The 20,326-nt window shown below is 36.1% G+C and overlaps 1 protein-coding gene across 6 annotated transcripts in view; it reads right to left on the bottom strand.

The window, feature by feature from the left end:
* The window catches only part of Mps1 (dual specificity protein kinase monopolar spindle 1), a 199,875-nt gene that overhangs the window by 98,058 nt on the left and 81,491 nt on the right, over positions 1-20,326 (bottom strand). For all 6 annotated transcript variants that reach the window (XR_016548404.1, XM_090393600.1, XM_090393598.1 and 3 more), the window contains exon 9: positions 9,159-9,319. Coding sequence is in view for 5 of the 6 variants with exons in the window: in XM_090393600.1 (XP_090249726.1) it covers positions 9,159-9,319 (161 nt within the window). In the remaining variant the exon portion in view is untranslated. The remainder of the gene's footprint in view (positions 1-9,158; positions 9,320-20,326) is intronic.

Raw genomic sequence — 20,326 nt, 5'->3', positions numbered from 1 at the left:
GTCTGGCTTAGATACGTTGACGATGTTTTCACGATCCGGTCCCATTGGTAGCCAGACACTAGACACATTCCTTAGCCACCTAAACAAACAACACAAACAGTTCACAATTGAGATTGAAAAACAGAATACACTTCCATTTTTAGATACACTTGTCACACGTCTTCCTTCTGGTAATCTTCCCTTCACGGTTTACTGAAAACCGACACATACTGGCCAATATATACATAAACTCCTACCACCACCACCCAACACAAAAACTAGATGTCATCAATACTTTAAAAAACAGGGCTCTGAAAATTTGCTCCAATGAACAGGCATTGAAAGACGAATTTAAAGTGATCAGCAATACTTTCCAAAGAAATGAGTACAGCCAAAACACTATTAACAAAATTCTCTACAAGACCACAATAAAAACAAACCAGACTACAACAAAACTATAACCATTCCCTACATTAAAGGAACATCAGACAAAATAAACAAAGTACTACAAAAATACAACCTCAGAGCCACCTTTAAAACCCCTGCAAAATTAAAAAGCTTACTCAACTCATCCAAAGACCAACTCCTCCATATATACAATACGTGCAATAGGAAAGTTGCTTCTTATATCTTTAACTTAAGCTACACTGTATATGACAATTTTCTACAGCATACTTCCACAATCATGTAACATATCTTACACAATTACTGCAATATAATTTATGACCCCTATTTTAAGCAAACTAATTTAGAGCAGAATCACCATGGTAATTTTCTGTGATTATGCAGCATAAAGCCTTAGAATTCCTCACAATTAACAATTAAACATTATGCCCAATCACATCTTAGGAATTTGCTACGCTCTGATCCATACACTTAATTCCAACCTTAAAATTGCATTAATTATTTTTAGGCTATAACCATCTTATCACATTAAACTTAGCAGTCCATTAAGGTAGTTCCCTTACATCACATACAAAAATAATATACAACAATTGACTCACATGAATTCCTTTTGCCTTTTGTGCACTTCTCTATTCATCTTGGAGTCCTTAGTTTCCTTTTCCGTCTCAGGTTTTGAGTTCTTTCCTTAAGGGTTCACGGGTCTGAAACACGATTTCCAAGCATCTTGGAGCTTCAGGCAAAGGAAATTCAGCATACGGAGCACATGCAGATTTGTCTGGTCGGCAATGCATCGTGTCCGGCTCGGCTGCTCCTTCCGTAGTTAATCGCTTCTGATAACCATCATTTTTGATCTGGACAATTTGCCGTGGATCGACCTCCACCTCGTTAACACCTTCAGACTTCTCTCAGTTCTAGCTAAAATTGTCGACACCTCCTGGTTGAAGATCCATGCCTTATATTCAGTCTTTTCTGAAACCTTGGGTTAACAATTGACATCCCCCATACTTTCCCACGCAAACTCTGGATGTAGGTTTGGGAACGCCAGATATTTCCTCGTGACTCTCTTGATCTAAAATTTCCGCCGACTTCTCTTTTCTCCCCTTTCGTATGTCTTTAATCCATTTTCCTGGACTGCGGAATTTATGTTTGATTCTTGCTGCCCCGCCCCTTTCTCCAATGACCTTGAAGGTCACCAAAGACTGAACTTGTAAACAAAAGGGCTCTTTTACACTTTAATCATCATCATCAAATTCCTGACATGTACCCTTAAAGTGTGTACAGGATATGATTGTACTACATAAAAAACTTACATCATTTCTAACTTCCTATCTACAATTTTTCTCCAAATCAGTCTGTTACTTGTCAAGATTCCAACATTACCAGATCTTATATTTCTATCATCTAAGGCACTTTGTACTGTATCAATCCACCTATATATTGGTCTTCCTCTGGGTCGTTTTCCTGCCAACCTGGCAGAGAACACTTGTTTTGCTAATCTTTCCTTGCCCATTATGTTTAAGTGACCATATCATCTGAGATTAGCTCTGCTAACACATTCCTGGATGCTGATAATGTCAAGTTCTTTCCTAATATTCTCGTTTTTAATATGATATTACCATTGATGACATCTGTTCGTGCTCTAATCTTTCTAGGACTCTCATATCTGCAGTCTCTAGTCTTTGGTCAAGTGTTTTACTTCTGACCCAATTATCAGATCCATAAGTTAAAACTGGTCTGTCTTGTATACAGATAATTTACTGTTCCGACTAATTTCTCTCTTATTCCATATGAATTTATTCAATTAGACTTCCTACATTACCAGCTTTGTTGATTCTGTTGTCTATTTTCATATTTAATTTACCATCTTCACTACAAGTCGTGCCTAAGTATGTGAAATGTTTTACTTGTTCCACAGGTTCCCTGTGCAAAACAGTTGGCATTTTAAACAATTCTGCCTATTTTCATTGTCAATGTCTTTTTAATGCTGACCTTCATACCATATCTATTACAACAGTTATTCAATTTAGTCAGGGAATCTTGCAAACTTGTAGGATTTATTTAGAAGTATAACATTGTCCACATAAAGCAAAGAGCTGACATTAACACCTCCAATTCTGATATCATGTTTAATACCACTTTCCTTCATAATGTGATCAATATAAAAAATGAATAACAGAGGGGATAATGTACATCCTTGTCACACACCAGATTTAACATTAAACCATCTTCCTGTACTTCCTTCAATTCTAACTGCTGACTGACAACTCAAATAAAGACTAAGTATTGCTTGATATAATGCCCCATTGACACCATATAACTGTAGCATATTGAATAGCTTGAAACCTTGTCATATGCCTTTTACAGATCAACAAAACTTAAATACAGATCTTTGTTATATTCCCATGATTTTTCAACTATTTGTCGTAAAGTGAACATCTGATCCTGACAGCCTCTATTTGGCCTGAATCCAGCTTGTTCTCCACCAAGCTCTTCTTCCACAATTCTTCTCAACCGTTTCTCAAGTATACTTGCATAGATCTTGCCAGGAACACGCAGTAGGGAAATACCTCTGTAATTCTCACATTCAGTTTTATTTCCTTTTTTATATATGGGTACTATTAGAGCTCTACTCCAATCATCGGGAATTTGTCCCTCTGTCCAGGCCTTCTGAACTATGCAGTGCAGCCACTGTAAGACTTTTATACCACCATACTACAGCATTCATCATCATCATCATCATCAAATTCCTGCCATGTACCCTGAAGGGGTGTACAGGATATGATAGTACTACATGAAAAAAATTACATCATTATTAATTTTCTATCTACAATTTTCCTCCAAATCAGTCTGTTACTTGTCAAGACTCCAACATTATCAGATCCTATATTTCTATCGTATAAGCACTTTGTACCGCATCAATCCACCTATATCTTGGTCTTCCTATGAGTCGTTTTGCTGCTAATCTGGCAGAGAACACTTGTTTTGCTAATCATTCCTCTCCCATTCTGTTTAAGTGACCATACCACCTGAGATTAGCTCTGCTAACGCATTCCTGGATGCTGACAATGTCAAGTTCTATCCTAATATCCTCATTTTTAATATGATATTGCCATTGATGCCATCTGTTCATGCCTATAATCTTTCTCAGGACTCTCATATCTGTGGCTGACCCAGCTCTCAGATACATAAGTTAAAACTGGTTTGAACACTGTCTTGTATACAGCTAATTTAGTGTTCCGACTAATTTCTCTCTTATTCCATATGAATTTATTCAATTGACTTCCCACCATACCAGCTTTACTGATTCTGTGGGCTATTTCTATATTTAATTTACCATCTTCAGTAAAAATCGTGCCGAAATAGCTGAAATGTTTTACTTGTTCCACAGGTTCTCCATTCACAACACAGTTGACATTTTCAATGATTCTGCCTATTTTCATTGTCTTTGTCTTTTTAATGCTCACCTTAATACCATATCTATTACAACAGCTATTCAATTTAGTCAGAGAATCTTGCAGACTTGTAGTGGATTTATTTAGAAGTATAACATCATCCGCATAAAGCAAAGAGCTGACATTAACATCTCCAATTTTCATATCATGTTTAATACCACTTTCCTTCATAATGTGATCCATATAGATAATGAATAACAGAGGGGATAATTTACATCCTTGTCTCACACCAGATTTAACATTAAACCAGCTTCCTGTACTTCCTTCAATTCTAACTGCTGACTTACAACTCAAATAAAGACTAAGTATTGCTTGATATAATGCCCCATTGACACCATATAACTGCAGCGTATTGAATAGCTTCTCTCTTGGCACCTTGTCATATGCCTTTTCCAAATCGACAAAACTTAAATACAGATCTTTGTTATATTCCCATGCTTTCTCGACTATTTGTCGTAAAGTGAAGATCTGATCCTGACAGCCTCTATTTGGCCTGAATCCAGCTTGTTCTTCACCAAGCTTTTCTTCCACAATTCTTCTCAACCGTTTCTCAAGTATACTTGCATAGATATTGCCAGGAACACTCAGTAGGGAAATACCTCTGTAATTCTCACATTCAGTTTTATTTCCCTTTTTATATATGGGTACTATGAGAGCTCTACTCCAATCATCAGGAATTCGTCCCTCTGTCCAGGCTTTCTGAACTATGCAGTGCAGCCACTGTAAGACTCTTATACCACCATACTTCAGCATTTCTGGTCGAATATCATTTACTCCTGCTGCCTTTCCACATTTCAAGCCTTTGATGGCTTTTTCCACTTCAAGTATGGATATGTATTCCTGACTGCTTGCCAGGTCAGTGTTTTTTTTACCACTGTGCTATCATCACTGCTTGTTTCATTTAGCAGTTTTTCAAAGTAATTACTCCATACTTCAAGGATATCCTTTTTCTCCTGTTTTCATGTCACCTTTATCATCTCTAATTCCTTTTATGGCACTCTTTTCTCCATTCTTAAGCTTCTTCAACAACCTCCAGAATATTTTGCCACCTTCTTGACTTATTTGACAGGAACTTTTGATATGCTTTCTTCTTTTCCTTCACTGCCTCTTTATCTTCCTGTGTCCACCAGGGAGTTCTGATTTTTTTATCCTTACAGACAACCTCACCACATGCCTCTCTGGCAGAATCAATCAATGTGTTCTTCAGAGTTTGCCATTGAATCTCCAAGGTTCGATTCCTGGTTTATGATTTTGGTTTCGATTCCTCCAAGGTTGATACTTCAGCATTCCTGGTCGAATATCATCTACTCCTGCTGTCTTTCCACATTTCAAGCAATTAATAACTTTTTATACTTCAAGTATGGATACGTATTCCTGACTGCATGCCTGGTCAGTGATTTTTACCACTGTGCTATCACTGCTTGTTCCATTTAGCAATTTCTCAAAGTACTTACTCAATACTTCAAGGATATCTTTTCTCCTGTCTTCATGTCACCTTTATCATCTCTAACTCCTTTCACAGCACTCTTTCCTTCATTTCTATGTTTCTTCAACAACCTCCAGAATATCTTACCACCTAACTGATATTTATTTTCCATGTTCTGTTCTTGCCAATGTCCTCCAATGACTTTTGTTTAGAGTTTTACACAGTGTTTTCTTTTCTTACATTTGTCTCTGTATTCTACAAGAGCAAAAGCTGACTTATTTGCCAGGAACTTTTGATATGCTTTCTTCTTTTCCTTCACTGCCTCTTTAACTTCCTGTGTCCACCATGGAGTTCTGACTTTTCTATCCTTGCAGACAACCTCACCACATGGCTCTCTGGCTGAATCAATCAGGGTTTTCTTCAGGGATTGCCACTGAATCTCCACGGTTTGGTTCTTGCTCTCAAACTCTTTCATTTTTTCTTCAATAATCTTTGTGTATTTTAGTCTACAGTTCACATCTGAGAGCTGCTCAACCTTTATTTGCTTTTGAAACTTTCTTACATGTTATTCTTTTCAATATGAAATTCAATTTTATCCTGCTCAAGACTAAATAGTGATCACTTCCAATTTCAAATCCTCTGTACACTCTGGTGGCCAGCACCAGGGAGAAAACATCATTATCAACAATAACATAGTCAATGAGACTTTTCTTATTCCTTGCCTCTTCCCTTCATGTGAATTTGTGCACATTTTTATGTTGGAACATGGTGTTAGTAATAACCATTCCATGTCCTGAGCAGAAATCCAACAGGTATTTGCCATTATTATTAGCTTTGTTCTTTTCTTCAAATTTTCCCAAAATATTTTGTATGTCTGACAAGCATTTCCTACTCTGCAATTTAGATCCCCAACAAGGATTAACTTTTCATTTTTCATTGTGTCAGTTGCTTTTTCTGAAGCATCAAAAATATCCTCCACTTCTACCTTACTAGAACCTTCTGTGGTACTATAGGCACAAATAAGTCTCATCATCCAGTTCCCCCATTGTGATATTTGCCCACATCACTCTACTTGAGACTGCCTGCCATTCAAGAAGATTAGCCTCGTATTTTGTGATGAATACCCTGGCTACTCCTTTTCCATTATTGTCCTTGCCTGAATATAACATCTTGTATTTATTGCTCAGATAGATCTCACCAGTTTTTGTCTTTTTTTGTTTCAGTTACCCCTATTATGTCGATCTGGTACTTATCTAATTCCTCAGCTAGCTCCATTTCTTTGCCATTCAGGCTTCTTATGTTGATAGTACCGATCTTAAACTCTGGTGATATTGAGTTGGGGTGTGCTTTCAGATTTGTTCCAGTAGCTGACTTTTCGCTGTTCACCGGCACGGGGAGGGGGGGGCTTGTTTAACCTGGCGATGCTCCAGCCTGCATGAAATTTTGTTATGTTGTACCATCATTTTGTATTTTGGTTTAAGCCAATAAGAATACAATTTGGTCAGCTAAGTCCCAAATTGCCAGCCCATCCTTGTTTGTTCAGTATCCAGGTAGATACCCATCAGGGTGCGCCATGAGAAGGTGAGGATTGGACATTAGGTCAGAAGCCATGATCGGTTCTCCACATTCCTTTAAAGGCTATGTGGAGGTCTCCTCTCCGTTATACAACTTTGATCCTTAAGCACCCCTCAGAGCACTAATATCAAAATAACATTTCGATGGCAAGGCATTGCCCTTGGCTTTACCATTTTAGCATTCTTTGTTTATGTGAGGAGCAAGCTAATTCCCTTTGGGATTTATACATAAGCTTTTAGTATTCTATTTACAATAACAAAGTTTATTTTTACAAGCTTTCTACATGTGACCTCTGTAAAAGTCGATGCAATAAAAAGTATAAAAATTTATGCTGCATCGAATTTTACAGAACCTTTGACAGCAAAAATAAACTTTGTATTTCTGTGTATGTATGTATATGTGTTATGTATATTTTGCAAGTTAATATAAAAATAACTTAAAATTAAAGTGAAACTTGTTTATTCTTGGTCGCATATTCTCCTATCCCTACTTACTATGTATTAAAATTATCCAGTTTAACTCTCTTTCGTTTAGTGCTTTGTCTTCTAGAAACGCATCCTGAGCATAGTCAGCAAAGCTTGGTTGATTGGTAGAGCCTCTACTACTAATGGGTCACAAAAAGTTAAGCAAGTTTGAGCCCGGTTAGTAGTTGGAAGGGTTTCCATTCGTTCTATGCTGTGGGCACATTCTCCATGAGCCTTTGCACTCCCTGGAGGTGTCACATAATAATAATAATTACTATATGCTGTAAATTCAGATGAGTGGTCTTAGCGCATATAGATTTTGACTAATGATGCTCAATGATTTTAGGATGCCTCAGCACTAAGAATAATTCATTTGAGTGTTTTATATCTTCATGTTCTTCTAAGCAAATAGACAATTCTTCAGGACTATTTCCAAAATAATTATGAAGTTGGCATTAAATGTTTTTTTTTTCTCCTTTGTTAGAATTGTTCTGATTTCTGAATAGCTTCTATGGTAATATCAAGGCACTAAGATGAGTTTGTTTTTGAGGTTCAAGACAAATTTTAAAAGTGTGGTTCTACACCCTCTGTCCAAAAAGAAACCAAACTTTTTGGAAATAGAAGAAACTAGTACCGCCACCTGTTGTATCTTTTTGTTGTCGAAAGTTGACACAACACTAATGAAGGCAACCTTCATTAGTGTTGTGTCAACTGTTTATGATATTTGCTTCATTAGAAGCCAAGTTATAGTGCCAAGAGTGACAGTGTGTTTTGACGAATGGTTGGAAAATGAGTTTCAAACAGAGAGTAGCGATTGACTTTTGTGTTAAACTTGGTAAAAGTTTTACCGAAACGCATCAAATGCTCAAAAAACATACGGTGATGAATGCTTATCCTGTACTGAAGTTTATGAGTGGTTTATGCGATTTCAAAGTGGTCATGAGACATTTGAGGATGACGAAAAGCCGAGCCATCCAAAAACTGGAATGAGTGAAGTTAACATCCAAAAAGTGATTTCATCAAAGAAAACCCGAAATCGTCCATGAGATTGATGGAAGATGGATTGGGGATTCCAAAATCAACTGTGCACAACATTTTCACCAAGAGTTTGGGCCTTCATAAATTGAATTCGCGATTTGTTCCCCTCAAGTTGACCAACGACCAAAAAATGTATCAATTGAACACTGCAAGGACCTCATTAAAACTGCTCATAAGGACTCAAACTTCCTAGAAACGATTGTTACTGGTGACGAAATGTGGTGTTTTGAGTATGAGCCCGAAACCAAGCACCAGAGTACTGAGTAGAGACCACCAGAAGAGGGGCATCCGAAAAAAAGTCGCTTGGAGAAGTCAAAAGTAAAGACAATGCTGATTTGTTTCTACGATTCCAAAGGCATTATCCACAAAGAATTCATTCCGACTGGCCAAAACAGTCAATGGTGATACAACAAAAAGATACAACAGGCCACTAGTTTCTTCTATTTTTGAAAAGTTCAGTTTCTTTTTGGACAGAGGGTGTATTCGGTTAGAAAATAGATTTCTAGATACTTGTTTCAGAGTCTGAGAAATGCAAATCTAGCATATATCTTTAGAGTATATGAAGTTTACAAAAGAAAAAAAAAATTGGCCTTGACTTCATAAATAGCATTTCAACTGCCAAATAATTCTTGCTGAGTGTGACTGAAATGTTGTCTATTCTTCAAATCATGTTTCTAATTGTTCACATATTGGAGAAGCAAATATACAGAAATTAGATCTTTGCAGGTGTTTGATATATTGATATATAATGGTGTTTATTACACACACACACACACACACATATATATATATATATATATATATATATAAATTGCTCACCAACTTTATGAACTTCTGCAACAGCTTCTAACATCTGAGACCAGTAAAATTTTATTCCTGTTGGAGTAAGCTGCTTCATGCGAGTAACATTTCTCAAAAGTGATGCCAAGTCGGTATCACCCTTTTCCATAACTACCAAAAGTTCCTCATCATTGTATTCACTGTAATAATAAATATCGTAAGTTTGTACAATTATAACTTTAAATGTGTTCTAAATAAGATTACTATGTCAGACATACACTCAATGGACAAAACATGAGATATCTGCCTACCTACCTAATAGTATGTCAGTCCTTCTCTAATGTGAATAACAGCCTGTACTCTCCAAGGTATTGACTACACCAGATGTAGGATCGTTGCTGTAGGTAATTCCAATAACTTTATATGACAGCCTCAAATTTTACAGAAATATACAGAAAGGCAACAAAACATCCATGAAACAGAAAACAAGCACTAAATAAGCCATGGATAGTTGGGGACAATGCTATCTGTTGCATCATTTCCACAACTGTGCCTTAGACATCAGTCCTGGATACATGGAATTGATGTCTCACTCTATGACATCCCAGAAAGGTTCATTAGATTCAAATCCGAGGACCTTGGGGACGACCATCCAATGGCCCCAAACTCAGATGAGTGTTCCTTGAGGTTGTGGCCCAGTGAAGAGGTGCACTGTCCTGCTGAAACAGACCATTGGTTGTAGGATGCATGAAGGCCATGAAAGTGTGTAGGTGATCAGCCAGCACATCCTGGAAACTCGCAGCATTTAAGGACCTCTCCAAACACAGCAAGGGACCTAATATGTCACATGAGAAGGCTCCCAAAACCATCACAGTCACCTCCTTCAAAGAGCCAACCTTGCATGACAGAGACATGGCCTCATGCTCTCAACACCATACCCGCACCCTCCCATCAGCTCAGTAAAACTGATAAAGAGATTCATCAGACCACAAGACTCTGGTCCACTCTGCAGTGGTCCAGTTTTGATGGTCCTGACACCAGGCGAGGCACAATACCTGATGATGATGAGCTGTCAACAGTGGCACACAACTAGGGTGTTGGCTCCTATAGCACATGACATGCAGGGTACACCATACCATCTGCTCGCTGATGCTGCTTGGACCTCTGACATTGAAACTGGATGTGATTTGTGCTGCCATTGTCCTGCGGTTGGTCTGTAGAAGCCTGGACAGTCTACGTCGACCCACATCATCAATGCCATGTGGTTGGCCACCACTTGCTCGCTGGATGCTGGTACATTTGATGGTATAATTGCAGGAGACCTTTTATACAGTTGCCCTCAAGAACCATAGGGTTCTTACGACTGAGGCAATAGAATGACCCATGTCTTGCACTGGTAATACGTCCACAATCAATCAAAGTTGCTAAGATCGCCACATTTAACCCATGTTCATCGATTGCAATACACTGTTAGGAAGTCCAAATATCTGCCCATTTACTATCTGCATTCGGTTTGGATACATTTCACTCTGCATAGGAGATGCCAGTGTCAACTCCCCATCAACCCTACTCTAATGTTTTGTCCTCTGAGTGTACATTTATTTTATATTCTGAATTTTAAAATTAAGTCTAAACATGCTTCCTATGAATTCCATTTATTTAGGGACTCCACTATTGATCCATGAAACTATTTACAGAAATTCAAAACTTACAGATTTTGTTATTTCCTGATCTCCATGTACCAACACTTAAATTCCTCAACCATTTGCACTTTCAACACTCTATACCATTCATGATCTCTGCTCTTTGTCTCAACTTACCACTATCATATCTAGGCAACACACACACACTGACAACCCTTCCAATCAGGGATAAGATAATCATGTAATCACAAAAATTAATAATCAGGTAAAGTTCGCCCACCAATTAGAGGTCCCTCGACACTTCTGCGCATGTCAGAAAAAGGAGAATCCATTCCGATAATAGGGTAATCAGTCTGTCTTCTGGGATGTGTTTTTATTATTATTACAGGTCGGAAAATTTAGCTTTTCTTTTACGAACATTGTAGTTTTTAAAGTGTAACTATTTTGCTTGTATAACAGTTGGAAAAATGTACGTAGAGTGTTAACAAAATTAAAAAATGTATAGCATAAAACAAAAATTTAAATAAGTTTATTTTTAAGGTTTTCTATAAAATAAAAATAATTATACAGAAAAACAGAAATTTTTTCAAATGAACTCAGATATTCTAAACTTACAGTTGAGAGAACTGAGACACTTTAATGTCCTAAACCGATTAATTAGTGACTCTTTTAACAAACCCATGCAAAAAAAAGGTTGGAAAAAAATACCATTATCAAATCCTTTCAATCTTCATAGTCATCTGAATCAGTGTCCAAATCGCCATCACTTTTACTTAAACCGATCACCAAAGGTTCGCATAATTCTTAGATAATTCCATCTCTGTCCCAATACATATTTTCCAGTGAGGTGAGATGAAAGAAATATTTTCCCAAGTTTTGAACTGTAATACTTTCAATCGCTTGTTCTGAAAGCTTAAAAAGTTTCGACATGTCACTATCTCCAGTTACAGTGCAATGGCGAATGAAACTTTTTCACTTCTACCCAAACATACTCAATAGCATTAATATCGCAATGATATTGTGGTAGCCTCAAAGCTAGAAATCCATGCTCTTTGAGCATCGTGTTGAATTTAAATAGTTTAGTTGTGGGCGAGTTTCTTTTGACCAAATTAAGCAATTCGATTTTTCACATATCTGGGGAATGAGAAATGTTATTTGCAGAGAGCCAATCCATAAGAACTTGCTTCTTATTAGACCAATTTGGAACTTTGTTTAATCGAATAGAGTGATATGAAGCATTATCAATTATAAAAACAGCATTTTTAGGAAGGTTTGGAATCAGTTTTTCTTCTGCCCATTTTTCGAAGATCGTAGAATTCATTTGCCTATGGTAATTGGCTTTGTATAGTAAGTTTGAATTCAGTAAAAAAAAAAAACATTTCTCCACCCGCACACAAAATTATTATGCACCACAAGGCATTTCCGGTTTGTAGCACTCCACATTCTTCTTGAGACTGCCAACATTTTCCATTAGTTAAATTACTATCGATCCAAGTTTCATCTAGATACACAATCGGTCTTTTCTCCTTCCTGAAACGTCTTATTGCTCTCAAATGCTGCATTCTAGATAAAACAATGTCACTTCGCTCCATGATAAGTTTCCTTTTATTCTGGGAATTTTTAAAACAAAATCCGATTTCATGAAGTATTTTCTTTAAAGTTTCTCTTTTCCAAGGAAAAGTAATTTTTTCTTTAAGCACAGGAATCAATTTCGGAACAGTTGGCACTCTTTTCTCGACCACGTAAAATTCGTGAATAGTTCTTATGTGTACATCAAAATCATTCAAAGCTATGGTTTCGATGGCTTTCTTTACTCTGTTGCTTTTTTTTTTTTTTAGGAGATTTAAATTTTGGTATATACCTTCACCTTTTGATTCCCTACGAATTCTTTTAACAGTCGACCCCGATACGCCCACAATTGCACTTGCACGTTTTATGACTTGAGAAAGGAGAACAAGGAGACGATTCTTTTTTCGCAGAATGTCAGCACATTATTCAATATTCTTTTGCAAGAGCTACTGAAACGTTTAACAACAGAACTTGTTGACTGTACTGGATCCATCATACAAATTAATAATAAAAAATAATGAAAAAAAAGCGACAACAAAAATCAAGCTAGTACTAGTACAACGACAGACAAGAAAGCACGTGATTTCGCATGTTGGTGACCAATTCGTATATCCTTCAGCATGAATCGACTATTCTTGGCAAAATGCCAAGGAGAGATCTACGAATGGTGGGCGAACTATAAAAATAATACTGGATTTAAACTATTTGATTTTATAATACATTCTGGTTATTTCTCCTTTAAAACGAAATTATATAAACAAATGGAAGGAACACCTATGGGTAATCCTGTTTCTCCTACTATTGTCAACTCCTTCATGGAACTTTGAACAACATATCTTTGATAACATTTCACTTAGATCTACACATTGGTACAGATGTGTGGATGATAAAATCTGGAATGGCTCTTTCTCTGAGTTACAGCAGTTTCTAACAAAATTAAATGCAATTCATACCAGGATCCAAATCACCTTAGAAGTAAATTAGCCTTTTTTAGATCTTTTAATTCATCATCGACCACATTGAAGCTTACATTTTTCAGTTTTTCAGAAGACTCATATTGGATGGAAGCTTGTCCTTAGGAGAAGCGAGAAAGGTGAAGATGTTTCTGATGGGGCAAAAGGCAAAATAAAATATTCAGTGGTTTTAAAACTTCCACTGTGTGTTTATATCCACACTGAATCTCACTGCCATCCTAGTTAAAAGGCTGGAACTATTAAGTATACATCATGCTCATTCTTTATGTTCTTCAGACTAACTTTTACAGGAAGAATTACAACATGTTAATTCCATCTTTTTATCTAATGGTCTTAAAGATTCTTTCATCAAAAAAGCTTTAACACAGGGCCGCCAAACTTCTTTGACCGTCGACCCCTTCAAGAGTTTCTTGATGTTTTATCGACCCCCTCTATTTTACTATTACGTAATTATAATAGGACAAACGAAAAAGATGCTTATGTGAGTTTTTAGATTGTTTATTTTATAGTTACAGTGTTTATTGTATGTATAATATAGTATATATAATTATATTACTATTACTACCACTATCACTAGTAATATCACTGGTATTACTACCAGCTCTTCTCAATTCTTTAACGAAGAGAAGTTTAGTACGTGAATGAATAACGATTGAATTATAATATGTATGTTGATGAATTTTAGAACATTAACGCTCACTTTTATGTCGATGGCAAAAATGAGACTGGGATCGAATACATGCAAGTATAAGTAAATAAGCAACCGTGCATGTGTTGCCATCTCGCTCCCACTGTGCTGGAACCACGGACATCCGTTTATTGGTAAATACATCATTTCGGCCTACTTCATTGGCCTCCGTAACTATTTTCATGACCTTGCTCCATCTTACAGGTCTTATTCATGTCACTCTTCCTACGATTCACTCTTAATTGCGTTGTCATTCAGGATGGAGGTAATCCAAGTTAACCGAATTAAATATTACCAGTACAATGATGTCTTATATTTTTCTATCGACCCCCCCCCCCCCCAATCGGCTCCTGAGCCCGAATCGACCCCTAACAATGTTATATCGATTCCTGGGGGGGGGGGGTCGATATCGACCACTGCTTTAACAGTTATGGTATCTCCACCTCTTTCAATACAGAAAAAATAATTCTCATTCTTATCCCTTGTGCATAAGGCATTACTGAACATAGAAGTTTTAAAACCACTGAATATTTTATTTTGCCCCATTAGAAAAATCTCCACCTTTCTTGCTTCTCCTATGGACAAGCTTCCACTCTGTTTTCCAGGCATCTACCAGATTTCTTCTCTTGTGAGTTATCTTAAACAAACCAGAAAATCTGCCTTTATTAGTCTAGAAGAATATAAGTCTCATATTAAATACCATGAGTCTCAAGTCTGGACTTGAAGAGTATGTTATTGACACTAAACAGTTTCTTGCACAAGACAAAGGTCCTTCATTAAAGTAATTTCCTCACAGAACATCTTTATAAAGAAATATGTGAAATTTTGCTTCATCGTCCTAACTTAAACAGATCCAATGGTATATGTCTATTCCCTTTATGGGAGGTAATTTTTTTTTAACTTTTAAGTTAAAACGTGGTTTTTAAGTTTTTTAACTTTATTTTGTGTGTGTGTTAAATATGTTAAGAAATTATGGACCTTATTTAGTTCTCATATTAGCTATTTAGGTGGTGCTTTTTAGAATTGTCTGTTATTATTTAAATGCCATTCTGTGATCCTGTACGGACAATGCCTACGATACTTAAGCAAAAATCTATATTAACATAGTTTTTTTTATATGAGTTTTGCTGTTTTTATATTTCTTTTAATAGAAATAGTTTGTTATAGTACAAAGGTTCACTATAGTAAAATCAACTGGAGGAAGATCCCCCCTGCATCAGGAAATTAACAAAAGGAAATGACAGGAAATCATACGTTGATGACGACAGAACACGAAGGGCAGATGACATACATAAAGCACAGAAAATGAAACACGAAAAGGTATAAATGCAAACAATAATGGGAAACAATAAGAAAGAATACTAGAAGAGTATACTGTTATAAAAATGAAAACCCAGAATTAAAATTTAAATTTTTTTAAATTTAAATTTAAATTCTGGGTTTTCATTTTTATAACAGTATACTTTTTTAAATTTATTTAAATTTTGAACTGTGAGCTTCCACGGCTTAGTTGGTATCAAGGATGACCTTCAGCTGGAAAAACCTGGGTTCAAATCCCATCTAGGACACAAAGATGTAGGTGTTTGAACTGAATATGAGTTAGCCGATCTCTCACAGGTGGGAGTTTTTCTTTAGAGAAATGCAGGCTCTTCATCCTAGAAAACAGGCAAACAAACCAGAGAAACAAGCAATTTAGAAACAACACTGACAGGATTGACTGTCCTGTCATAAGAAGCAAACAGGTTTATTATTGTTTTAAATCCAATATTAATTTTATATAGAGATGGTTGACAGAACAATTTTATTTAAATCTCAACTAGTTTCATGTAACTTTAGAGTGGTTCATCAGGAGAGAGAAAGTGAATTATACGAGGGTGGTCTGAAAAGTTCTCAGCCTAGACTATAGATGGCAACACTATTGGCAAGAGATTTTTTTTAAGTTGGTACATCTGTCATAAGCATCCATGTGAGTATCGTGCAGTTATAAAATTCTTTGTAAAAGAAGGTTTAACGCCAAAAGAAATTCATTCGAAGTTCATAAAAGTTTATGGGCACACTCTTTTCCTTCATTTGCGACAATTAAGAAATGGGCTGCAGGTTTTAAAGGTGGCCATACCAGCCTTGAAGATGATCCATGTGAAGGACATCCAAAAAGTGCAACAACACCAGAAATCACTGATCAAGTGCACAATATGGTATTGGATGACCAGTGAGTCAAAGTGCATGAAATTGCTGAGACTATAAACATTTCAAAAGAAGTAGGATATATTTTGCATGAAGAATTGCATATGAAAAAGCTTCGCATAAGATGGGTGCCATGCTTGCTCACAAATGCACTCACATGAAAATCTCTGAACAGTGATTGGAGCGTTTAACAAGAATAAAACCGATTTTATGTGTCAATTTATTACTATGGATAAGACTTGGATTCACCACTACACACCAAAATCCAAACAGCAATCAAAACAGTGGACAGAAGCTGGTTGTTCAGTGCCAAAGAAGACTAAGTCTGTTCCCTGTTCCATCAGCTGGAAAGGTCATGGCATCAGTGTTTTGGGATGCTAAAGGCAAAAGTGATAAAACACTTTTGGCAATGGAAAAATTAAGAGATCTGCACTATGAATTGTTGGAACATCCACCCTATTTCCCAGATTTGGCTCCCTCTAACTTCTATCTCTTCCCAAAACAAACTCTTCCTCACTGGTCAATGTTTTTCTTCAAATCAAGAGGTGATTGTAGCTGTAGAGGGGTATTTTGCAGATCTTACTGAGAACCACTACAGGGATGGGATAATGGTGCTGGAGCATAGCTGGAATAAATGTATTAGTCTTAAGGGAGATTATGTTGAAAAATAAAAATAATTTTGAAATTATACAATAAATTCGTTTTTTCATTGTTAGGCCAAGAACTTTTCAGACCATCCTCATATGACTGGGTTGGTGACATGATAACATAATAGTAATGTTATCATGTTGCCATGATAACATTACTATATCATGGCGACATGATACTGATGTTACTGACATGATAACATAATAGTACTCTCCTGACCAGCCTGTCTGTTCTATAGCAGATTCCACATATGCAAGTGATCTTGTGTACCCCAAGAACCCTTGGGGTACACAAGAATGAAGATCTAAGGATATCTGAAATCTTGTTTAAAGAGAAGAAAGCAACCTTTATCCCTTGTTGACACAGCATCTTGAATATCTTCTGTTGCCAAACAAACTGGTTGTTTGATGTGACTTTAATTTCTACATGACCATAATTTCCAGAGCATTCAATGAGGCATCCAAAATGTTAAAAAACCATGGCAATGAAATAAGAAACAAGGCATGATCCTATATGAGGTTTTGTTTATTTTTGCAATATACTTCATCAGGAGAGAAAAAAGTGAATTATATGATTTGACTGGTGAAGCAAATAAAGTAACATCAGTACATTATATCTGAAAAAAAGACTAGCAATGGAAAGCATGCATTTTTATATTGTATTCTGGTGGTTAGCAATATGAGACTGTCCAAGGTCTGTGTGCATATGCCAGGATTTTAATGAAAGAAGATTAAAGCTAATCATATTTTTTAAATAATGGCTTCACACATGTAAGAGAAAACTAAATATAATTTATAACTACTATATATTTCACTCAATATGTCATGAGCTTCTTTCAGGGAAAAGACAGAAAAACTGGTAACAACATTTAAACTCTGAATATAAGAACAAGTCATACAGGCATATAACATCACGTGTCTCAGTTGCAGCTGTTCAGTGGAAACACTATTAAAGTTCAGAGACATGGAACAGATGTATAATTAATCAATTAATTTTAAAATAATAAATAAATAAAATAAATAATTAACAGCAATCACTTCCCAAAACTTAGGGCATACAGTCTGCCGATTAAGATTAGGACAGTGGCATAGGATTTCACACAATTCAAAAAACAAATTTGAACCTACTATAGTGCAGTACAGTTCCAGTGAACTCTGTGTCTAATGTCAATGACAAGAGAAGCAAAGCCTTAACCTTCAGAATCCAAAAATTTCATATAATCTTGATGTTCTTCAATTCTATCTAATAGTAGCAGTAGCAAAGGTGACAAGAACAGGGTATTTGATAAACAATAGGCAAGAATAGAGGTGATACTATATCTTTACTAGAAAGATGACATCTTCTGGACTGGTTTGAAGGTGGTGTACAAATTATATCTGCAAAGAGTCCTTGCTATTTGTTCAGATGTTCATTTAAGTTAGAGTATGCTGATCCTTATTGCAATCTGGAAAACGAATGATAATTATCAAATATTTTCTCTGCCAAGGTCTCATTTTTGGAACCTAAAGAAGTCAGATAAGAAACATATCAGCTTTTGAGATGTGGTGTTACAGAAGGCTGTTGAGGATATCATATACTGAGAGGCATACAAATGAATGGGTGTTAGAAAAGATCAGTAGAACTTTAAAGCGCCTTAAGGATATTGACAGAAGAAAGTTAAACAATAGGACTACATAGTGAGGCCTGGTGTGGCACATCACCTAGCATCGGAGTGGCCATACAGCATCTGTAGATGCCCAGTGAACATAGCAGTAAGGTCTTGTTGTATCCATTAAGTAATAAAGTAATTTTTATTTTATTTAATTCTTCTACCAGAAGAGACTCAGAAGAACAAATCTATTTCATGTCTCTGAACTGTAATAGTGTTTCCTCCTATTGAACAGCTACGACTGAGACACATAATATTATAAGCATGCTGTATGACTTGTTCTTGTATTCATAATTTAAATGTTGTTACCAGTTTTTTTGTCTTCTCCCTGAAATAAGCTCAAGACATATTGAGTAAAATATATAGGAGTAACAAATTATATTTAGTTTTCTATTAGATGTGTGAAGTCATTATTCAAAAAATATAGCATGTCTAATGTACATGTTTCTATTAAACAACTAATGACCAAACCTATGCTCTATCAACCATCTCCAAAAATGTGAAATGAATACTGGATTTAAAATATATGTTCCTTATCCAAAGAAGTCTGCGACGCCAATAAAATATTTATAAGATACTAGGTTAGAGGCCATTAAGCCTAACATAAAAGGGAAGATGGGTTTTGAGATGTTACATCAGCTTACATTAATGTCATATAACTCATTACAGTCACTTATCTAAATTAATACCACTTAATGTGTACATATTTAATTCATAGTGAACAAAACATTTACAGCCTGTAACATTAAAATCAAAAATAACATGAAAAACTTCAGCACTCAGTTAATTCACCTCCAATTAGAAAGAAGGAAAGGTCACACAAAGGCAGAGTTTGCCACACATGTGAGAACAAGTTAGCTAATTAGCCACAGAGATCTTATGATGGACATTAGGTCTGTCCAATTAGGAAAATGACTTGTTCATACTAGCTGCACCAATCACTTTTCCCCTTCCTCAAGCTGGCTAGACTAGCTGTTCATCACTTGTGTCTTCCCCTCTTTGTAACTGGAGATAGAGCCTCCGTAGCTCAGTCATTATAGATGAAGCCCTTTGGTCAGAAAGACCTGCATTTGATTCCAGCCCAAGATGTGAGGAACCTTTATCTGATCTCTTTTGCCTAAAGGTGAGTTAGCCAGTCTCATACAGAGGTAGGGGTTTTTTTTCACCAGGAAACTGAGGTTTTTCATCCCCCAGAACAGGCAAACCAATCCCATGAACATACACGGATCTACAGTAAAAAAAAAAATAATAATAATAATAAAAATACATACTTAATCCATCATTAGGAGGGCTCAATGAGTCCTAAGGGATGGCTGAAGAAGGGGAGAGGGAGGAACCCCACAGGAATTAATAAAAAATAAACTGAAGATGACCAATTTTATAACAGCTAGTCTGCATTAGCTAGCTTAAGGATATTTAATTCATTATGAAGATTTCGTATGAATGATATTAGCTTAAGCAAATGTAACATTTCAAATTTTAAATGTACTTTCTGCATTTTCATGTTTATAATTTCATAGTCTTCTTGTTATCTTTGTTCTTATTATTGTTTACATATGTACATTTTCACACTGTCATTTTTTGTGCTAAAGCATATCAGTTTTCTTTTTCTTTAGTCCATTTCTTGCCATTTTTTTTGTATTTGTTTCAATACAACACAATAGATGCTATGCAGTATTTTCTACAGAATTACTCTCAACAGCTGAACTCTGTGACATGGACTGCAACAGTTTGCAATAATGAGATTAAATTGCATTGGTTCTATTAAACTTAGGCCAGGTCTCTGTAGTGGTGTTCTGCTATAGTGCATATCTACTATTTAGAAATCATGGGAATATAACAAAAATCTGCAT

Source organism: Typopeltis vanoorti, chromosome 6 (assembly GCF_054136105.1).
Source record: "Typopeltis vanoorti isolate ZY-2024b chromosome 6, IOZ_Tvanoo_1.0, whole genome shotgun sequence".
NCBI lineage: Eukaryota > Metazoa > Arthropoda > Arachnida > Uropygi > Thelyphonidae > Typopeltis > Typopeltis vanoorti.
This window is presented reverse-complemented; position numbering and strand designations above follow the sequence as displayed.